A 22,226-nucleotide genomic window follows, 5' to 3' on the forward strand; every position below is an offset into this window, starting at 1 on the left:
TATAAAGGAAGTATGGATAAAATAATAACATACTGCTTATTTTTTTTTGGCGGCGTTTGTGTGTATAATATAATAATTACGTGTTCATCTTACTTTGATTTAATTTAATAAATATATTTATATTATAGACTATAATTTGATGATAAAAACACGCGATAAAAATGGTGTTTCAATGTATAATTGGACGCGAATATTCAACTGTTTCATAGCTAATCTAGCCGACACATAAACATATAAAATATGATTTCCATATTTTTTTATTTTATACGCCTAATTAATGAAATGTTATATATGTATATAGGTACATGTAACTGCGGGTTAATGAAAATAAATCAATTTTTTTTTTATTATTATCACGACGAGACGTCATAACCAATCAAAAGGTACACGATGATAATATGCAATACAATAAAGTTATGACATATCCTCAGTCGGCTATTATAATATTGCGGTGTTTAATCAAGCTCGTTGTTTGAGTAAATAATATTATATACTCGTATACCTACCCCAGCTACGTTTTCGAGTTGAATTATTTATACGCACCATAAACCAATAAAATATATTGTATCCGTCGTCCAGAATAATAGTAAAATGTTTTGGGTCACGAACTCTTCGTACTCACAAACAACTAGGTACCTATATAATAATATATGACGGGACTGTATGTTATATGTTATAATATAATAAGAAGTACACAGATATATATGTATGTATATTGTATACCTGCGAACGTCGGCGGTATACTCTTTATCCGCTGCAGCGGTATCCTAACCCATGCCGACGTGGCCGATCATAAACATTTTATTGGGGTGATTCAAATTAGGGACAATATGTGTACCAAGGTTTTTTTTAGCACAATAACGCACGTATAATGCTCTCATTTGGGAGGTCTTTTGATCGTTTGTACCTAACCGCATTTCCACCGCCTTTTCATGTTGTTCCGCCGCCGATTTTATAATACTGTGTGTGCTCACGTAACTGAGCGCACTCACGTTTAGGTATATATACGCATTACATATGTAATATTAGTATAATAGGTCAGCGGTTTTACCCTTTCGTTCAGGGACGAGCCGATGACACTTTAATGCTTGTTCTACAATATAGACCGACAATGTCACTGAAATTTATATTCATTTTTTTTATATATAATTTTTTGTTTGTTTTGTTTTGCAGGTATGTACAAAAATATATTCAAAAGATCTTACAGAATCGTAAAAACGTGCTTACGTATACGTGACATCCTTTTTATTTTGTTCGTACAACACGTTGTGCAATATTGTTTTAATCACTCATCGTGGAGGCCGAGGACGCCTTTATAATATGCATAGAATAACTGTATCGTGCAAAGGTAACTTATACGAGTGTTCGTAATATTACGTTTAAGGAAATTAAGTTTCACAACAGCGAACATAATGAAATATTTAAAACAAACAAGCGCTTTGATTATATATACGCTTAAATTACATTAGGTTTACACTTTGTGAATCACAAAAAAAAAAAATGGTCACAACACACGCAGCGGGATATTAAACGTATGGTTTAGAGTCCGCGTTTAAAAGCATTAACGTTTGTAAAATATAAACCGTTAGTTAAAAAAATAGTCTGATTTTCTACGTAACGGACATGCATAATATTTTTTAAAACACTCATAATATTTGCCCGACACATATATATGTCTTGATAAACACGATAATATGACGTATTACCTATATTTTAACGTTTACGTTTGCTATGTTTGGTACTCGCGCAATAGCGTACAATACAGTTTTTCTGTTAAGCACAATGTCAAATCGAATTTAATATCTACGTGGCTTAAATTAAAATAGAAATGTCGAATTCATCCCAACACAATATTATGAGCATGTCGTCTATTATTATACGTATTACCTCAATTACATCATTACGAACGCTTTAAAAGTCCGCTTCAAGTCAACCGCCGAGGATCGTCCTCCGTACTAGCTGCCGTATACCCGTCGCGTACCTATTATATAGTCTGCGACGCATTAAGTCGCTCGCGTCTTTCGATCTCTGACGATATTTTAACCGTTACCGATATACATCATTATCACCAGGCCCGTGTTCGACGACGGTGCAGCGTTTCAATGGTACTTTATTACATATATGGCCTACTTTAACGCGACCGTAATGTGTTGTAGTATAATATAATATATATATGTAACGTATCGATAAAATAGACGCGCAGTAATCGGGCGGCGGGTCGGTATAGAGGAGTATGGTCGCCGTGGTCTTATACACACTGCCTGTTTACGTATATAAATATTGCGGCAGGATATTATTATATTCGTTGTATGTAAATAAGGACGAATTACCATATAAGTTATTACGGACGTATCATTATCATCCCGGGTCGCACTTCCTAAATATTCCGTCCGTGTAACGTCACATTCGAGTCTGACATTAATTGTATTTTATTGGATTAAATTATCCGGAGTAATCGAATTTCAAACGATACATACCAGTCGGACTAGTCGCCGTGGTGGCGCAATCGCGCGCGAGGTGTAATCCATGTAGGATGACAGCTGTTGGCCGTGTTTATATATATATACTCGTATTATAATGGTCCACATCGCGGGCCCCCCAACCGACTTAGGTTCCGAATTTAAATTATAAGAACGCGTTACAGTGTTTCGATGTTTGCGTGAAATACAAATATTTGTTTTCGGGTTTTTTTTTTCAAATACACAATATTATGTTCTATTCGTCGAACGCATCGTTTATAATAACGCCTCGTTGTGATCGTAGGCGTGTGTTTGACACTCACGGGACGGGTAATAATTTTCTGTTTGAATAGGTATTTAAAAACTTATAAACAAAACTACCGTTTTATACACGAATACCGTCGAGTGTATATAGGTATATTGATTTGAATATAAACATACTGTAACGTCTTGGGTAATCGCCGTGCGGGTTTAGATATTATGTTCCTCGTCATTTAATCGTTTAATGTAAATATTATACGAAAAAAAAAGATATTTTATATTTTTATACTTGTAAAATTTAAATTTCTTACATAATGATAAAAATAATAATAATAATGTAATATTTTGATCTTAAAATGTAAACGTTTGTTTAGCTGAATGCCGTTCACGTTTTCGTTTTTATTTGTTTCTCACGCCTAAACGTGGAGACTTTCATATAGCGTTTATGTAATAATATAAATTGTATCTTGCAGTCTTGCACACAAAAAGAATTTTGCATGAACACGTTTGTGTCGCGTAGGTCGAAAATTGGGTCGACTACAAATGCATTATGTTAAAAAAAAAAAAAAAAATTGAAAGAAAATAGAATCCTCCTAACCATTAGTGTGACCCAAGTTCACTAGCCGATGCGATCCTATTGTGTATCGGTTGATAATCACCACCGCGGGTTACTTTATTGTCACCGTCGTTGTTGTACTTGCGTTGTAAAATAATATATTGTTTTAACGTTCATAATGAAACGCAGTTTTAATTGGCTTCGGCGTCCTATGTTCTCAGGCACCGCTCGTCTATTATTATTACAACATTAGACTATTATCGTGAATGGTAGGAGGTATATTATATATATAGTGTCTGGTTGTCTTTTGTAAATTTTGTTTACGATTATCGATTTAAATTTTACAAATTAAAATTCTTATCATTATTAATGTACGCCTGTGCCACGAATGTGCGTTGAATTATTCGTAAAGTAATTTTTTTCTTTTAAAATTCAATACGAGAGTGACTGCGTTATTTGTTCGATTCACCCGATTTGCAGTCCTGTTTTGAAATATAATATTTAGTGCAGACTCGATCATCTCTCGGTCTCGAAATCACGAACTGTGGTTTTCTACCAACACTATTTAAAACGCGTATTTATTCGCCGCAGTTCTGTCGCAACCGGGTCGGTTTAATCGTATAATTCATAACGTATACACGAATATAATAATGGGGCTTAATACCTACTTGGCAGTTGGTTTGTTTTACGCAAGGATTTCACCCGGTTTTACAGAGTTCTGAAATTAATTCTGTACCACGGCCGTATGGGTACCGCTGACCCAGCAAACATTATTGCGGCGGTCTCTTGTCAAACCTTAGATGATTTGTTGTGACTCGGCGATAGTGTTGTGTTAACGTATAACATTGTACCTATATATTACGTACCAATTGGTATTATAGGTATATAAATAAAAATATATACATTTAAGCGTATCGTACACCTGCTGCAGCGGTGTGTTGTGTGCGCCGTGCCACCGTACCACCCGCCGCCGCTACCATCATAACTACTGGGTTACGTTCCACAAATGTCACTTGTGCGCGAGGAACTACATAAATACCATAATAATATATTATAATAACGAGCAAAATATAATATTATATTATGTATAGAAGGAAAGAAAAAATTGTATAAAACAACTCGTTGTTGATTTATGCGCCCGACTTACGCAACCACCGTACGCGCGCGACCGACGGCGAAAGTGTCCCGGCGCAGTACAACGAGCTGCGAACAAATGAGAGTACTATTATACATATATACTGCAGTGTTGTTATGATATAGAGAACCGATAACAATCAATTTGTCCGAGTGTGCCGTACGCGCGTGTAGGTATACGTACAGTAAAAAATGATAATAATAATAATAATGATAATAATAACCGGCTCTCCTATAATGGTCCGTAAGACTGCGGTGTTCGCATAATGTGTAGCTCGAGGACCAGTGGCGACTTCGGCGGCGACCGGTATTACATGTGTGTGTGTTTGTGTATTATATTGTGGCCTCAGGGTCCTGCCGGTGCAGCAGCATTGCCGGACGACTGTTTGGCAATACGCCTGGCAAAGAATCAATATCTGCTCTAGTTTCGCAATCGTACACACTAGCACACATTAGACATCGCGATTATGACGGTTCGAGTGTGTGGTTTTTACTTTTTATTTTATTGCCGTTACACTAATTTTCGCGCGGAGACTATATAACTCAAAACGCGTACGATATATATGTCTGGGGGCGCCGCCGTGACATTAGCATTATTGTGCGGAGTGTGCGTAATTCGTATACGTTTATTATCATATTATATGTATTATAGGTGCACTGCGCATTAAATATATTATTATTGACCGCTTGCATACAATACACCGATATGTTATGAGAGCAATGTCTTCTGAGCAAATCGTTGTATAATATTATATTATTGCGATAGGTCACCAACACCCGTGGTCCAAGCCAACGCGTTGTAGTTGCTGGTTATAGGTTTGATGATGATGAGCTCTAACCGTCAAATTATACGTAATAATACCTACTTCTGTACGGACATCCGATCCGAATATGAAAAATAATTAATCGCGATATGCGCGTGTGCAGTCCGCGCTCGGTGGTCTGTGAGTAATGATTCGCGGCGGTACTCGACGGTAACCAGACTCTTGGCTGGGAGAAACTCGGACGTCGCACGATGTCATATTATATTTTATGTCTAATTATATACGTCTTATCTATAATAATTGTTTAATTATTATCTTAACGATCGCAACACACACGATCGTATAGACTAATGCTACTCGATTGCGCGGGATAACATTTCCGATGGCCGCAATTACCAGCTCGCCTTTACCGTTTTTTATTACACCGCTAAGACTACTGCAATAATATCGGAGAGATCATATTATTATATTATAGGTATATAGTAGGTCAACAGTGTTACGACCGCGTGTTATGAAGTGCGGTCTGATAAAAAGTAATTTATATCACTGTACCGATTTGTTCGGTTTTCTAACCAACACTTTTCGGTGTATTCGATACACACACTTAAAATATGATACTGCAGTTGTTCCGGCATATAACAGGCGTCGGCATAATATTTCAAATTTTAAATTTACCAGTGTACTTTTCTTAGAATATCTCTATTGGTTGTGTACTTGCCTGCTATTATTTAGTATTTTCATTTACTTGTTTAAAAATTACACCGAGTCGTATATTATACAATTATTGTAATTTGTATCTATCGTTAAAAGTTAAATCGTTTACGACATAATAATACTTTAAAAATGATTATTTTAATATTATTATGGGATAGGTGTACTATAATGATACAGGTACGAGTTGTTGTGTGTATACAATCATTCATATTTAATTTAATTTTGACGTAGGTACTTTAATGATTGATATATTATATAATAATACGATGCCATATTATTTGGGATAACAATTTTATTTTCTGCGTTATAGTTTTATATGTTTTTTTTCAAAATTTATTTTATGGCAATTTACGCTAAAAGCATTTTCATATTAAATAATATGCATTGTATGAAAAATGTAGTCGAGTATTTTTTAGTTTTTATATTCAATATTTTCTATATTTACTATCGCAGTACTTCTTTGTATTTTATCAGTTACATACTATACTTATTATTAGAAAAAATAAGATGCAAAAATAATATTTTCTTTATGTGAGCTAGGAATATAAGTTTTTCAATTGTTTATGTAATAGGTACTTGTATAATTTAAATACGCAATGAGTATACATTTGTATATTTTTATCTGTATTTCTTAAGTAATAATATTGAATTTGTTAATTAGATTATAACACTGTCTCTATTGATTCTAATATAAGTATTATAGCCTGTATAATAATATATTCTTGTTGTTGTAGCATATTTTATAATTTTTACTAAACCAAACATTGTAAGGTATTATATTATTATCTGATAAACATTATAGATATCTCTCTTCTTCAGTATAGTAGTTGGTCTATCGTATTTAACTTTACCTCGCGCAATAATTATCTACCTACGAACATTTTTAAATTCTGTATAATATTTAAATTAATATGTTAAGCGAAATATAAAATACCTATACAATATTTGAAAGTAGCTTATTAAAAATTGAGGAAGTCGTTTACACCACTGGGATTTTTTTTATTGATTTAAGATTTTAATTAAACTGTTTTTAATCCTACAGTTTTTAAATGTTAGATAAAGAAGTAGATTTCTTAAATTAGAAGGAATAAGACATTTCGGAAACCAGTGGGCATGTATAATATTTAAGTTTAGACTAATGAGGACGTTTTTGTTTTTCAAGTTTGTATTATAAAAGTATTAAATAATTTGTTGTCGAGAAACTCTAGAGCCATGTTTGCAGTTTAAAATTGCAAGTTTTAATAGATAAAAAGAAAAAGTTGAGAAGTATCGATTTATTTAAAAAATGTTATTCTCAAACTTGTAAAGTTTTTAAACAACACTTTTTGTTTAACCTTTCTGTTTCGATATATTATTTCACGACAGATTTGGTATAGTTTTAAATAATTTACGTACAGCGTTGCGAAAGTAATCATGTATACTTATAATATGTACCTATGTTTATATACCCATTTAAAACGCGCGAACAAAACAGGCCTCGCCCCAATAGCTGTTCGTTGTCCACGGTAAATTCTTTAGAGAAATTCGAGACCACGGTTAAGGAGTCGATAAGTTAAGTGTGTACGGTACAAATATTATAAAAAAAAATAAATACAAAATATAAGTCGAAACCAATAAACCGCTTGCCAGCGGGCACGTGTCCAATCAGATTACCAGTGTTCTCTTGCATAATTGCGCCGGAGGTGGACAATGTAAATACTGCAGAGCTAACCGACCGCGGCTGCTGGGCTGCTACAACTGGATCAAGAACGTGTAATGTTATAATGTTTTGGGGGCTACCGAGTTGCGTGTGCTCGTGTGTTGGTGTGCATTCTTGGACGTTTCGTCCGAATTCGACCGCAATGGGAGCGAATTGGGTCTCCTCCGGTGGCGATATAATATATTATACGCCGACTTCAGCAGACCGCTATACACATCGCGGGTCGGCCCTCCGGGTTAAACCCGTTTTGGCGCACAACAGAGACTTACGAGTTTTAATAACGTGTGGGATATCGTTTTTGTACACACAATAATTGTTTTTTTTCCGCGTGTGAAATAAACAAAAAGGGCAACTCTGGAAGGAGAAGTCGAACTATATACTGTATACTCATTCCTAACCCGCGACTCTGTTGTCTGTGTGTGTGTAATTTTCGGGATATAAGTTTGAATGTTGTGGCCGTGTTAAAGTCCGACGTTAATAATTCGAAACGATTAGATGTATAATACCTCGTAAACGTACAAAACGGTATCTGGTCAGTGGTCCTACGACGGCACGGTTTCGGTCAAGAGAAAACAATCTGTCTGGTGATGTAACTGCGATCCCGATTATATATGCGTATAGGTACCGCCGTCAAAATAGGCATAATACCGTCTCATTCGGTTGGTTATTAAATGTGTACTCGCCACACTTTATCACCCGATAGTGTTTTGTCGTTTTGTGCAGCGTTGTTTAATTCGATTCTTATTGGGATAATTTAGTGTTATTAAGAATCGAGATGTATAGGTTTCGATGTGGGCAGCGAGTAGGTATCCATATACGTATCGAATTTCAACGGTTTTTTTCCCCCTGTTGGTTTGATTAAGAGGATTACAAGCGAATGATTCGTATGTACATGATGTTTGTTTTGAAACTCGATTTACATTTTTCGTCCATTATGCATTATAACACACGCGTTATCATCGATCGCCAAGCCTAAATTGTCAAGCGTCGGATAAAACGAATTAGAATGAATGTGACCTGATATATTTCTATACAGTATCATTAACCATTTATTTTCATGAAGCAATGACAAAATATCATAAGTCAAGTATTGAAACAAATTGCTACAACATATGGGTACAATAATCGTCGTACATTATGTTTAGTTACACAACATTCTTATGCAATATTATTACAGTTATAATTGTTAGTTAAAAGGCGTTTTAATGACCTACAGATATAGTAAATGAGTTTACATTATATAGATACCTATGCTAATTAATATTAAAATATATATGGTAGGCGTACCTATATATATATAATATATAAACGTATACATGAAAATAGTAGTGATAATATAAAAACAAAATTTAATTGAATACATTAAGATTCTGCGTTATAGATATGTGATTATTAATTTCCGCTGACTTTTATACTAAAAAGGTTATGATGTTGCTGACGTGTATTACAAACAATTTTATTGATAAGTCGAGAAAAATGTATGGGTGTTTTTAATTTTTAAAGCAATAATAAAATTGAAAAATGACACTAAGCAGATATCACAGTTACCCCAAAAATAATCAATTATTTAATATGCTCGACAAGACAAATGAAAATTAAACATTGCATTAAATAACCAGATATCATTTGAAAACGTTTCGTGCAATCTCAGATCTACCAAGGATACTCACCCCATTTCTTTTTTTAATAATGAATTAATTCCAAATTTAATTTTTGGAATTTTTAAATATATTTATAAATATCATATTTTATAATACTTGACATTTTTGTACTACACTTATACAGTGTCCTGGGGTGATACAAATAAAAACTCCATCTTTTCAAATGACAACTTATAATAATAATTTTTTTAAATGTTAATGTATCTATTTAAAATGTGTATTTGTTATACTATTTCTAAAAATTATTCTCTAAATAATTTAAAGGAAAGAGCAAGATTTTTATTTAAAAAATAACGTAATATTTTATAAACGAAGTTTGTATCTCCATAAGATATTTCTTAGATAGTCCTACAGTCTCTAAAATTTGAAAATATGGTTTTTAAGTATAAAAACTGAAAATTCTTACAAAAATCCGATTTTGTGTAATTGAAGAAAAAAGAATGCGAGTATGCTTGGTGAATTATACTGTACATTATATTATATACTTATAAAAACAGAATTCGAAACAATTTATCATATTTTATAATTATTCTAAAACCTACGATGACGGGGAAGTAGAGTAACAGTCGCCCGCCTCGGTATAATATATTGCAAGTTATAATAACGGAGAAAAGTTTTCGACTCGTTTCTCTATCAATGTTTTATCGTGTTCGTTCAATATTATCTCGACCCGAGTCCGAAGTCGTCGTGCTGGTCTGTATAGGAAGACGCGCTGCATTACTATGCACCGCTCGTCTTTTGCAATGGTCACGGTCGGGCGGTCACCCGCGATCGCCGCAGAACATGATTTACAATGTTTGCCGCGAAACGCGGGCGAGATTCAATACATAAACCGTAATCGCAAACACTTTGTTTTCCATTAGCGAAGAATGTATGGCGCGTGAATACACAGGTAGGTACCTATATATATACATATATATATATAATTATAATAATATATATTGGTACTGGCTGTACGCACATTATTTTATAAACGGGACGAATCGCCAAGCATGTGCGCTCACTTACATTTTTCATTTTGTTTGTACACTTTAAAACCACAATTTCAAACGAGAACATTAATGTAATTTGAAAATTATAGTGATTCTCATAATCAATGTTTATATTATAATCAATTAGCGTTTTATAATTTGTACACGAGGATTGCCCTAAAATAATAAGCACCTTTATATACCGGACTAAACATTAGGTACACATACTATTATACGTTTTATGTATACAATTTATTATACAGTTCTATATTATATTATATTATAAGCTTATTATCGTGGATTTGTGGATTATGCATGGATTATACTCTATGGTATAATATGTTACTATTATTGTGTGTCGAAAATCGATGTCAACACCGACGAAGTGATTGAATACATAGATACGTCCCCATTTTGATGTAAATTACAAACACAATTTTCGACAATCATGATAGTGCTAATAATTACAAGCTTCAAATGATTAAATCATGGTTTGTAAATAATTTCTATCTACGTATATATTTTGTTTACAGGTGGATAGGAGTGTAGTAAGCCGCCGGAGTCGTCTCACTATTTTTCTTTTCTATTTTAACTTATCTACATGTACTACAATGTCCTTCGCTTTTAAATATTTTATTAGCATACTCGTAGCGATACGCAATTAATTCTGATGGCAATTTCCAAGAATCAAAGCGTATGGGAAAACACAGTCACAAACGACTTTTATTTAACACTTTTTGACAATCAAGCCATGCACATAATTCATAGATGCGCACGCCTTGATTTAATAGCACAACAACAAGTCCAATCCAGTGTCAAGTGTCTTGGGCGCAAAACCACTTTTGCAGCTACGATGACAACATTCTATAACACACCTTTTTGTCCATTTCCTAGTCTCTATCATGTACAACCAGGGGGTACAGAGAACCATATAAATACAGGTCTCTGTCCGTCTTAAAATTTAGAATTAGTTTCACATTCGCATAGAGCTAGTCTATGTCCGAATTGCTAAGATTAACTTTTTCTCGGGCAGCTACTTAACGTGCTGTCCTCAAATTCTTATACACTTGTTTTTATTGTAACAAATTATAACTTTAATTTTAATAAACTCTTGTATTAACATTGTGTCTTTGTCTCACTTTTAAAAACCGTAATCTTTTCCCAACAACTTGATCCAACTGCAGATGTCAAGCACTCATTTATAAACGATAGTGAGAGATCACTACACGTTTTTGGTGTCAGGTGTGGGGTCACCTGAAAGAAGAATTTTGGTATCCAACCCAAAATCAAGTACATCAGCGGACCTCGAGTGTGTCAACATCAGGATCAACGGAAGGAGATCACGGATAAGTTGCGACAAGTCAACAAATCGAGCCTAGCAGCGAAGCGAGCCGCAGCGCAGTTTTCAAAGCAGGACAACCACAGGGCCAGACAAACAATGAACACTTTGTAAGTTGCCGTTAAGCAAATAAATTCTTTAGTATATGTCTGAGAGTCCTAATCGGTGTTGGGAAATAATTAAATACAACCCACAAACTTTACGAACAACCATCATGAGTGTAACTTTAGGAATTGAATCTGCAATACGCATGATTCCGACCTTTACGGGGGGATCTGAGACAGATTTAGCGTCATATATACTTGAATGTAATTATATAATGGAAAACGTCCACGAAACTCTTAAACCTATGATTTTCAAACGAATGTTAACAAGTTTAAAGGGGGAAGCTTTTCAAGCAGTACGCTATCGCAGTATTCCGGATTGGCCCGCACTCGAAGCCCACCTTCGGAAAGTATTCGGGGCAACGCACTCAATCGGTTTTTTACAAACAAATCTATACAATATTAAACAAAAATACGACGAAGATATTAAAAGCTTCGCCGCACGCACCGAAAAATGTTACCACGATTTGGTAAGCGCACTAACGGTAGGGCTAAATAAAAATGACGCCGCCGCAGTCGCGAACACGCATAAATCGGGAGCGCGCAATGCATTTATTAACGGGGCACAACCCGCAATTCGAAGTCTGTTACGAGCGCGAAACGTTCTTACTCTCGAAGAAGCTATTACGCTTGCTGTCGAAGAAGAGGAGGACATAAGAAATTTAAATAGACGCTTTAACACGAATAAAAATAACGGGAAAAATAACGCGAATAAAAAAAATATTAAATGTAATAAATGTAATAAAATGGGGCACTATGCAAACGAGTGTCGTAGTAACGCGAGCACATCGGGCAGCACAGGTTTTAGAAATCCCATAAGTAATCGCGACGAAAAACCCGTTGTAGTAAAAAAAGAATATCAAGGACAGGTTAGGTTCTGCACATACTGTAAAAAAAATAACCACACTGTTAAGGATTGTAGAAAACGTAGGTATAACGAAGAAAAAAATAATAGCACTAGTAGCAACGAGAATGAAAACGAAAATTCCACTACTAGTCAATTGAATCGAACCGTCAGTGAAATAAAACGAAATCACGTAAGAGTAGTTACTAATTTCGAGGAGGAACACATAATCTGTAGTTCACATAATTTCGATCCACAGTATATTAAATTATTAATCGATTCAGGTGCAGAAATGAATCTCATTAAACTCTCCGCATTAAACGGACAGGTAGTTATCAATGAATACGAAAAACGAACTATCAAAGGTATCAATGAAACACCTATTTTTACGATCGGGACTATAGTGACGACTATGCAAATTAGCGAAGTAGGCGTCCTTGTAAAATTCGACGTCGTGTTCGACGATTTTCCAATAAACGAATCAGGTATAATCGGGCGAAATTTCTTAAAACAAAACAAAGTCATTATGGACTATAATAAAAATACGTTAACCATACCCGAACAAACCGGTTTAAAAGATATTATATTACCACCGCGAAGTAACTGTGTACTTCTAATTAAAAACGACGAAAATATTAAACATGACGCGATAACTATAAAAAAACAAGACGTCAACGAAAACGTTATTATAGCAAATAGCATCAGTCCGGTTAGCACTAATACAATAATAAGCAATATAATAAATATTTCGGAGGAACCTTTTATTATCGACGAGCTAACCACACGACATATTGAATGGGAACCGTATTATGAAACCGTACTTAAAGCATCCTTTGCAGATAACGACCAAACGGATCGCATAACGAAATTAAAAAACGAACTTAACACGACGATTTAAACAAAGAGGAGCGCGATAATATTTTAGAACTCTGTTGTAATTACGCGGACCTGTTTTACTTGCCCGGCGATTATTTAAGTGCCACAGAGGTAGTGACACATACAATAAACACGCCGCGATGCACAAAACCTATTAACATACGTCCGTATCGTTTACCTTGGGCGTACCAAGAAGAAATCGAAAAACAAGTTACGGAAATGAAAAATAGTAATATAATACGCGATTCTAAATCACCATTTAACTTTCCATTAGTAGTAGTAAAGAAAAAGAATTTAGATTCGGCAGGGAAACCCAAGTTACGAATTTGTGTAGATTTCCGAAAACTTAACGAAGTCACCGAGAACGAAGCATACGGATTGCCGAACTTGCTCGAAATTCTCGAATCTCTGGGGTCGTCTAAATATTTTAGTACTCTAGATTTAGCTTCCGGATATCACCAAATTAATATTGAACCATCTGATGTGCATAAAACTGCTTTTTCCACTAAATCGGGTCACTACGAATATTTACGTATGCCATTTGGACTAAGTTCAGCACCCGCTACTTTTACTCGCGCGATGAAATCCGTTCTTATGGGTCTAGAGGAAATGTGTACAGCGTATCTTGACGATATCGTCGTACATGGGTCCAGTCTAAACGACCACCAAAACAAACTCGAACAGGTTTTCAATCGACTGCGCGTGCATAGATTAAAATTACAACCTCAAAAGTGTTCTTTCTTACGGAAAGAAGTTATCTATTTGGGACATGTAATTAACGAAAACGGGGTGTCACCAGATCCTAACAAATTAAAATGCATTAAAGATTATCCCAAGCTTAAAAACGCGAAAGATATAAAATCTTTTCTAGGACTACTAAATTACTATAGACGTTTCGTCGACAATTTTGCGAAAATAGCAAAACCACTAACTTACTTACTTAAAAAAGACGTACCATTTACATGGACTGACAATTGCGAACATAGTTTCCAAGAACTTAAAAAGGCTTTAATGAACCCGCCATTGCTAGTCTATCCAGACTGGGAAGCAGGGAAATTTAACTTGTGTACTGACGCTTCACAATATGCCATAGGAGCCGTACTTTCTCAAGGGGACGTACCTAATGACCAACCTATAGCTTACGCGAGTAGAACACTAAACAAAGCCGAAAATAACTATAGCGTTATTCAAAAAGAATTGTTAGCCATCGTATGGGCCGTGAAATATTTTAGACCATATCTCTATGGCCGACACTTTACCATAATCACCGACCATCGACCTTTAACATACCTGTTTGGTATTAAAGACGCATCGTCTCAATTAATGCGCTGGCGATTACAGTTGGCTGATTACGACTATACTATAAAATACAGGGCAGGACCGGAACATTCAAACGCGGACTGTTTATCGCGTATCCGAGTAATACAAACCGATCAAACAGTAGATAATAAAACATTCGGAGAATTTCGAACCGCGGAAGACAAACCGATTTTTAATTCGAAAATTGTAGAGGTTAACGACAGCATTAGCAAGGCCATTGAAAGTGAAACCACAATTATACCGATACCGGGGGACAAAAAAATAACCCATTCCGAGGTAAGAGGTATCGTAGAGAATGTCAATTCTAATAAAATACAATTTTCGGACGAAAACCGGTTTTGTGTAATTTCCGATACGTTGCCTCTGATGATTTTCTATAATATGCTAAAAACACATAACACGCCTCTTGAACCAGAGGGCGTGTACCAAGCAATAGTAGACATTAAAACGTATTGTATTAACAACGACATAACCGCCTTTTCAACCATTAAATTAGACGGTCAGTCCTCTTTAACAAATTATGCACGAATCAGAACGATGTTCAGATATATCTTTAAAGGTACAAACATCGTAGTTAAAATATATAGTGGTAGACAGTATACAGAAGAAGAAAAACAACAAATAATTTACGAGCATCATGATTCGCCGCTAGGGGGTCACGCAGGAGTATCGCGTACCGTAAAGCGACTCCAAATAAACCATAACTGGCGTAATATTAAAAAAGACGTAAAACGATATATTAAAAATTGTGAGCTTTGTCAGAAAAATAAATCCCATAATAAAACAAAACAACCGATGTTAATTACCAGCACAGTAGTAAAACCGTTCGAACGCATTTGCCTAGATATAGTAGGACCATTACCAAAAACTTTATTAGGAAATATGTATATACTAACACTACAAGATGAGTTATCTCGTTACGCGTTAGCCATAGCATTATCGTCTACGGACGCACCTACTGTAGCACAAGCATTTGTCGAATGTTACGTATGCACATATGGTATTCCAAAGTCGATTCTAACCGATTGTGGAACCAACTTTCTATCCGATGTTTTTAAGGGCATGTGTAAACTACTAGACATTAAAAAGGTACAGACAACTGCTTGGCATCCACAAACAAACGGTTTTCTCGAACGTAGTCATAAAACGTTAAAAACGTATCTACGAAGTTTTGTCGATAAAGATAGCAACTGGGATAAATTGTTATGTTACGCAACTTTTTGCTATAATACAACTGTTCACACTTCAACTAATTTTACGCCTTACGAACTTGTGTTCGGTACTAAACCAAATATTCCATCAGCCTTTAATAAAGACCCAGAACCACAATACAATTACGATAACTATGTATTCGATCTTAAACGTATGATGCAGGAAGCTCATAAAATAGCTAGGGACAATTTAATTAAGAAAAAAGAAACAAACAAAACTTACTATGACAAATCTCTAAACGAAATTGAACTTCACGTAGGTGACAAAGTACTTATTAGAGAACATAATAAGAAAAACGTGCTAAGCTTTAATTGGCAAGGGCCATACGAAGTGTTACTAGTACATGACAACGAAAACATAACAATACAAAAAGGTAGACGCGAGTATCGTATTCATAAAAATAATGTTAAACGGTATTACGACGATGAACAAAGTTCAAGTCAATAAGTCTAATCTATATTAACAATCATTTAGTTTTCAGTTTTTTTTTTTTTCTCTACTTTTCTATCCGCTACAATTTTTTTTTCTTTTATTTTTCTGTTTTAGAATTAAACAACATATTTTCCTAAAGGAACTTAGCGCCGTAATAGGACGCGAACAGCACAACGCTGATGTTTTAGTTCACGACGAAATACCAAATTGTTTATTAAAACATATCGATCTAGCGAACAAAAATTTACTTCAAACTTTTTCAGCTGAAGAAATTTTAAACATAACTAGAACACTAAACCATTTTACACACGACATGACAAAAAGCCAACGTCCACTTACAAAACCTTTTTGTCATTACTTGAAAACTTATATAGACAATGCCGAAGACACAACAGACATATTTGACTATGTTAGACTTACGTTTCTGTAATCTAGTCTTGTTCTAAACCTCTCAATCTGTTTCCTTCTGTCTATTATTTTCATTTAATTTTCTATTTCTACTTCATTTTATTTTTATTATTATTTTTTTTTTGTGTGTTTTGTTTTTTTTTTGACATAAGTATTTTTTTCTTTTGTGTGGATAATGAATTATAGTATTCAATACGCAGTCATGGATTTCGAGTTTACGAATCTAGGGCGCGACAACTTAATTCTTATATCAGGAGCATTAATGGGTCGACACTCGCCAGGTCTAGTAACGAAACTGGAAGGGCGCGCGTTGCTACTAAAAGAAAATAGAGCGGTTACGCCAAAAGAATGGAAAGACATGGTTCACCATTTAGTAAGAATTTTCAAAGACAAACCCAAAACATTGTACCCAGTACTTGCCCAGATATATGACTCGGACCACTCAACTGAAACTAACTTAACCAAAAAACAAATACTTAACTTAATAAAAAATTACGATGTGATCGTACTATGGGAGGGTAGTACAGACATCAAAATACTTGACGCTTTAGGGGTACCGCACATCGCTCTTTCAATGAGGGGATGGGACGTTGACTCCAACGGAAAATTTTACTTACAACTACTGTACGGAAAAACAATTATAGTTTCCCATTATATCGGAGATATAACAAAAAACGGTCGTGCGCTGTGTCTAACAGAAGCACACGGTCTAACTTGTGGAGGGGATCATGGGTGCATAGAAGCACATAACCCCGTAACCGATGTAATTTGGTCTGGATGCCTGTTTAGATATCTACGACTTAGATATAGTGTCCAGATAGATGACGCCATCAGTGGTTAAATTTCCTTTATATAATATACGTATTCATTATTTTATTAAGCCAACTCAGCTTATATTGGCATTTATTTTTATGGAAATGGGTATATTATTTTTTATTATTTTTGGGTTTTATTTTACTTAAATACAATTTTATTTAATATTTTTACTTTTTGGAATATATATATTATATATAAATACAACTTTCTTTTAGTAATAACTGATATTAATTAGTTCATAACAATTTACTTTAACGATATAGTAAATGAATAATCAGTTTTATTAATTTCAAAAAAACTTTCAGACTAATAATTTTAATGATACCGTTCACGTCGGGAACATTAAGATTCACAGACGAACATTTAACTCAACATTCCGGTATCTACTACGAAAATCGCGGACCGTTGAAACTTATAACTTCTCAATGGGACCTTACTGCGTATATATTAGTTACTAAATATAACGAACAATTGACTACATATATATTATGATTGAAAAAACAAAAGTATTATGTGTTACACATATGCATAACCCAGTAACAAATAACTTTAACTGTAACGGTCTACTTACTGTAGCCGACGACATAATTAACAATTTACAACATCAAAAGACACAAGTTTTAGATTCCATAGGACACGTAATTAGTAAACGTAATGCTCTTCTTAAATTCGCAGCAAAAGCAGCTAGGTTAATTTATGGAATATGTAACTTAGAATGCATAAAAAAGTTTAACTTTAACATAGGAGTAGCACAAAATACCTCACAATCTAAATTGATTAAAGAACAAATTAAAGTGGTTCAACTAAACCATGATATAGGAACAACAAATATGTTAATATGTCATTAGAAATAAACGAATTAACAAATATTACAGATGAACAACAGGTTAAAAACTACTTAACAAAACATTTTATACAAGTTAATCTATTAATTACAAAACATATATTGGAAACAAATACGTTACTAGAAATAATACATCAAGCAAAGATAGGAGTTATTCACCCAAGTTTAATAACTCCACAGGAGTTATTAGAACACGTTAAAGATATTAAAGTATCATTACCAGGGGGAACTGATTTACCCACTGACTTAATCATAACTAACATTTATGAACTGGTGAAACTCTCAGATATTGCTATTTATTATGCTAACGACAACCTAGTTTTTATAATTTCTTTACCTTTAATTTATCAAAATGATTTTATTTTATATAATTTAATACCTGTACCAGTATGTACTGGCAACGATTGCGTTTATAAAAACCTATTAATAAGTATCTAGCTATAAGTAAGTCTAAAGAACATTATGCAACCTATGATGAATTTTACTATACTCATTGTAAACACGCTAGAGACTTCCTATTATGTCCTGAAATTAATCCTTTACATCCTCGTAACATTAGACCCACATGCGAAGTATTACTATTACAGGATCCACCAAAAGTTCCAACCAATTGTGAAGTAATGCATGTTCAAATCGGTACAACTATCTTTCATAAAAAAAGATTCAAAAATGAATGGATATACGTAACCAACTATGACGTGTTATTCGTTACCTGTGATGAAGACAAAGAATCAACAAGCCATACAATCGAAGGAGTAGGAGTAATACACTTAAACGAAACTTGCAAAGGTTTCGCCACAAGAGACATATTATTACCAGGAAAAATTGATTACAGATCTGAATACGCAGATTTTAATCCAAAATCAATAATAGATCGTAACCAATATTCACCACGAACAGAGACTAACGGTTAATGAAAGACTATCATGTAAAAACAAATAACATGGACGACTTACACTTAGTGTCTAACTCAAAAAATCAATTGGACAGTCAAAACAAAATCAACATAGAAATCAAGGAAATTCAAGACATACAACAAATGTTTAACTATGCATTATATATAACCATAAGTTTTGTCGCTATAATTATGACACTGATGATAATACACAGCATAAAGACGAAATTAACGGAAAAATGCAAAACCCAATTTTCAGAACATACTCAAGAAGAAAGCCAAGAGCTTAATCCACCAGTAACAAGAAATCAAAACGAAGACATAATTGAATTTCCACTTACAGCAAGAAATAGCCCGGAGCCCCACTATGCAAATTTACAACCTTACGGTTTTAAGTAAGAAAGTCGGGGACTTCCAGCTTCGAGGGGAGGAATGTAGTAAGCCGCCGGAGTCGTCTCACTATTTTTCTTTTCTATTTTAACTTATCTACATGTACTACAATGTCCTTCGCTTTTAAATATTTTATTAGCATACTCGTAGCGATACGCAATTAATTCTGATGGCAATTTCCAAGAATCAAAGCGTATGGGAAAACACAGTCACAAACGACTTTTATTTAACACTTTTTGACAATCAAGCCATGCACATAATTCATAGATGCGCACGCCTTGATTTAATAGCACAACAACAAGTCCAATCCAGTGTCAAGTGTCTTGGGCGCAAAACCACTTTTGCAGCTACGATGACAACATTCTATAACACACCTTTTTGTCCATTTCCTAGTCTCTATCATGTACAACCAGGGGGTACAGAGAACCATATAAATACAGGTCTCTGTCCGTCTTAAAATTTAGAATTAGTTTCACATTCGCATAGAGCTAGTCTATGTCCGAATTGCTAAGATTAACTTTTTCTCGGGCAGCTACTTAACGTGCTGTCCTCAAATTCTTATACACTTGTTTTTATTGTAACAAATTATAACTTTAATTTTAATAAACTCTTGTATTAACATTGTGTCTTTGTCTCACTTTTAAAAACCGTAATCTTTTCCCAACAACTTGATCCAACTGCAGATGTCAAGCACTCATTTATAAACGATAGTGAGAGATCACTACAGGAGGTATACGATCGATCGAGACTGTACTTAGGTTTCGTGGTTTTTGGTGCAACGCCGTCGAATTGTACAAGAAAGAAGCGTTCCGATTGTGATTTACGAAATGCATTTTTTAGTTTTTACGATTCGACCTTTGAGACGTCGCGTCGCTATGTATACGTACCTATTATATTATATTAGGCACCCACGTTCGACATAACAATAGCTCAAGTGTTTGCCAAAGTCTAGTATAGGACTGACAACAGGAAATTATGCGTGGAAACAGCTGATCGTATTACCCCCGTGTGGATAGGATTACAGAAAATAATTTAATCGACCAATCGTAATTCAACCTCAGCAGCATTTACACCGTAGTTGTATTCGATGTCAGTACATAAATATCAAAAGATCATACCAGTAGATCTTTGATTGGAAATAAAAAATCATCATATCATGGAAACTTTTTCTTTTTTCGTCGTAATACGCACGAGGACATATACCGGATGCCTGTTTTTCTTTTGAATAATACGAGTACACGTAGTATTCATATAATGTACATATATATGTACGCCGACGTGTAGCAAATAAAATTAAGTACAAGAGTGCGCGTTTATCTACACGATATTTTAAACTCGCTTATTAATTTTTAAAGTATAAACATTTCATATCGCATTAACCGATAAAATAAATTTTCGTATTTTACAATGCCTACAGCAGCCGCAATATTGCAGTATTATAATTTAAATAGGTATATAGTTATTGCCTATTGGTAAACATTATATTGAAACCTTGAAGTAGACATTTTGTTCCTATATTTGTTCTCGTTTTATCCATTCTTAATCGGCGATTCAAATTTATTACCTCCTCATTCCTTTATCATGCAGTATCTTTCAAATCATGTCGTACGCTCTTCGAGATCCTTGACACCTTTTTTATGTGTACCTCAATTGATTTCATCAATTTACCATTCTCTCATTAATTGATCCTTTTGTGTCATATATTACACTAACGATTGAAGTTACTTCATATCAAAATAATTCATTGAATATATTTTTTATTGAATTTATTGTTACTGAATAGTCATGTGTTATATACTTTTTTTAATTTTTTAAAAATGTGTTTAATGAACATTCATCGGTTTATTGATAGAAAAATTCTTAGTAATAAAATATTAATATTTTTATTTTTATTTCAAATAAAATAGGATTTATCGAACATTCAAAAAAAATAATATATATATATATAAATTAATTTTTCCTATAAAAAATAAAATAATAATAATAATAATAATAATAATCAATAAATTCGTATAAATTAATGATTTGAAATACCTGTATTATTAAAAAATAAAAAATACATATTTTATTTTATTTATTTATCAGACTTATAACATTTTAAATTTATGTTTAGATTGCTTTAGACTGTAGTTCTTTAAATTATATATGAAATACAATAAACATAGACAATTATTAATGCATGGACTGCATTAAACTTTTATAAAATTTATTTTATTTTTATTATATTTTATAATGTTAAATAAAATCATAAAACTTTACGCTGTTGTAGTACCTCTATAGTGAGAAATCAAATCTGAATCATGTTATAATTTAAGTGATTTTGTTGTTAGATGGATTTTTTTCCTTACCACCTGAACAGTAGGAATCCGCATGATTATTAAATAGGCTATAAAACGTAAATTATGTTTAAAATACTATGTAAACCTAAAAATGAGTGGCGATACAAGCGAAAAAATATTATATTACCGTATATAGCGATCATAAAACGAACTTGTACACAGCCCAGCATGCTTTCTGAACACAATAT

General features: G+C 33.9%; 2 protein-coding genes across 3 annotated transcripts in view; both read left to right on the top strand.

The window, feature by feature from the left end:
• Positions 1-22,226, top strand: part of LOC114126851 (lysine-specific histone demethylase 1A) — a 378,425-nt gene that overhangs the window by 67,643 nt on the left and 288,556 nt on the right. The gene's annotated exons all lie outside the window — the stretch shown is intronic.
• LOC126549697 (uncharacterized) overlaps positions 10,770-22,226 on the top strand; it is a 74,483-nt gene continuing 63,026 nt past the window's right edge. The window contains exon 1 of the mRNA XM_050199768.1: positions 10,770-11,668. Within this exon, the coding sequence (XP_050055725.1) occupies positions 11,658-11,668 (11 nt within the window). The 5' untranslated portion in view covers positions 10,770-11,657. The remainder of the gene's footprint in view (positions 11,669-22,226) is intronic.

Source organism: Aphis gossypii, chromosome 2, assembly GCF_020184175.1.
Source record: "Aphis gossypii isolate Hap1 chromosome 2, ASM2018417v2, whole genome shotgun sequence".
NCBI lineage: Eukaryota > Metazoa > Arthropoda > Insecta > Hemiptera > Aphididae > Aphis > Aphis gossypii.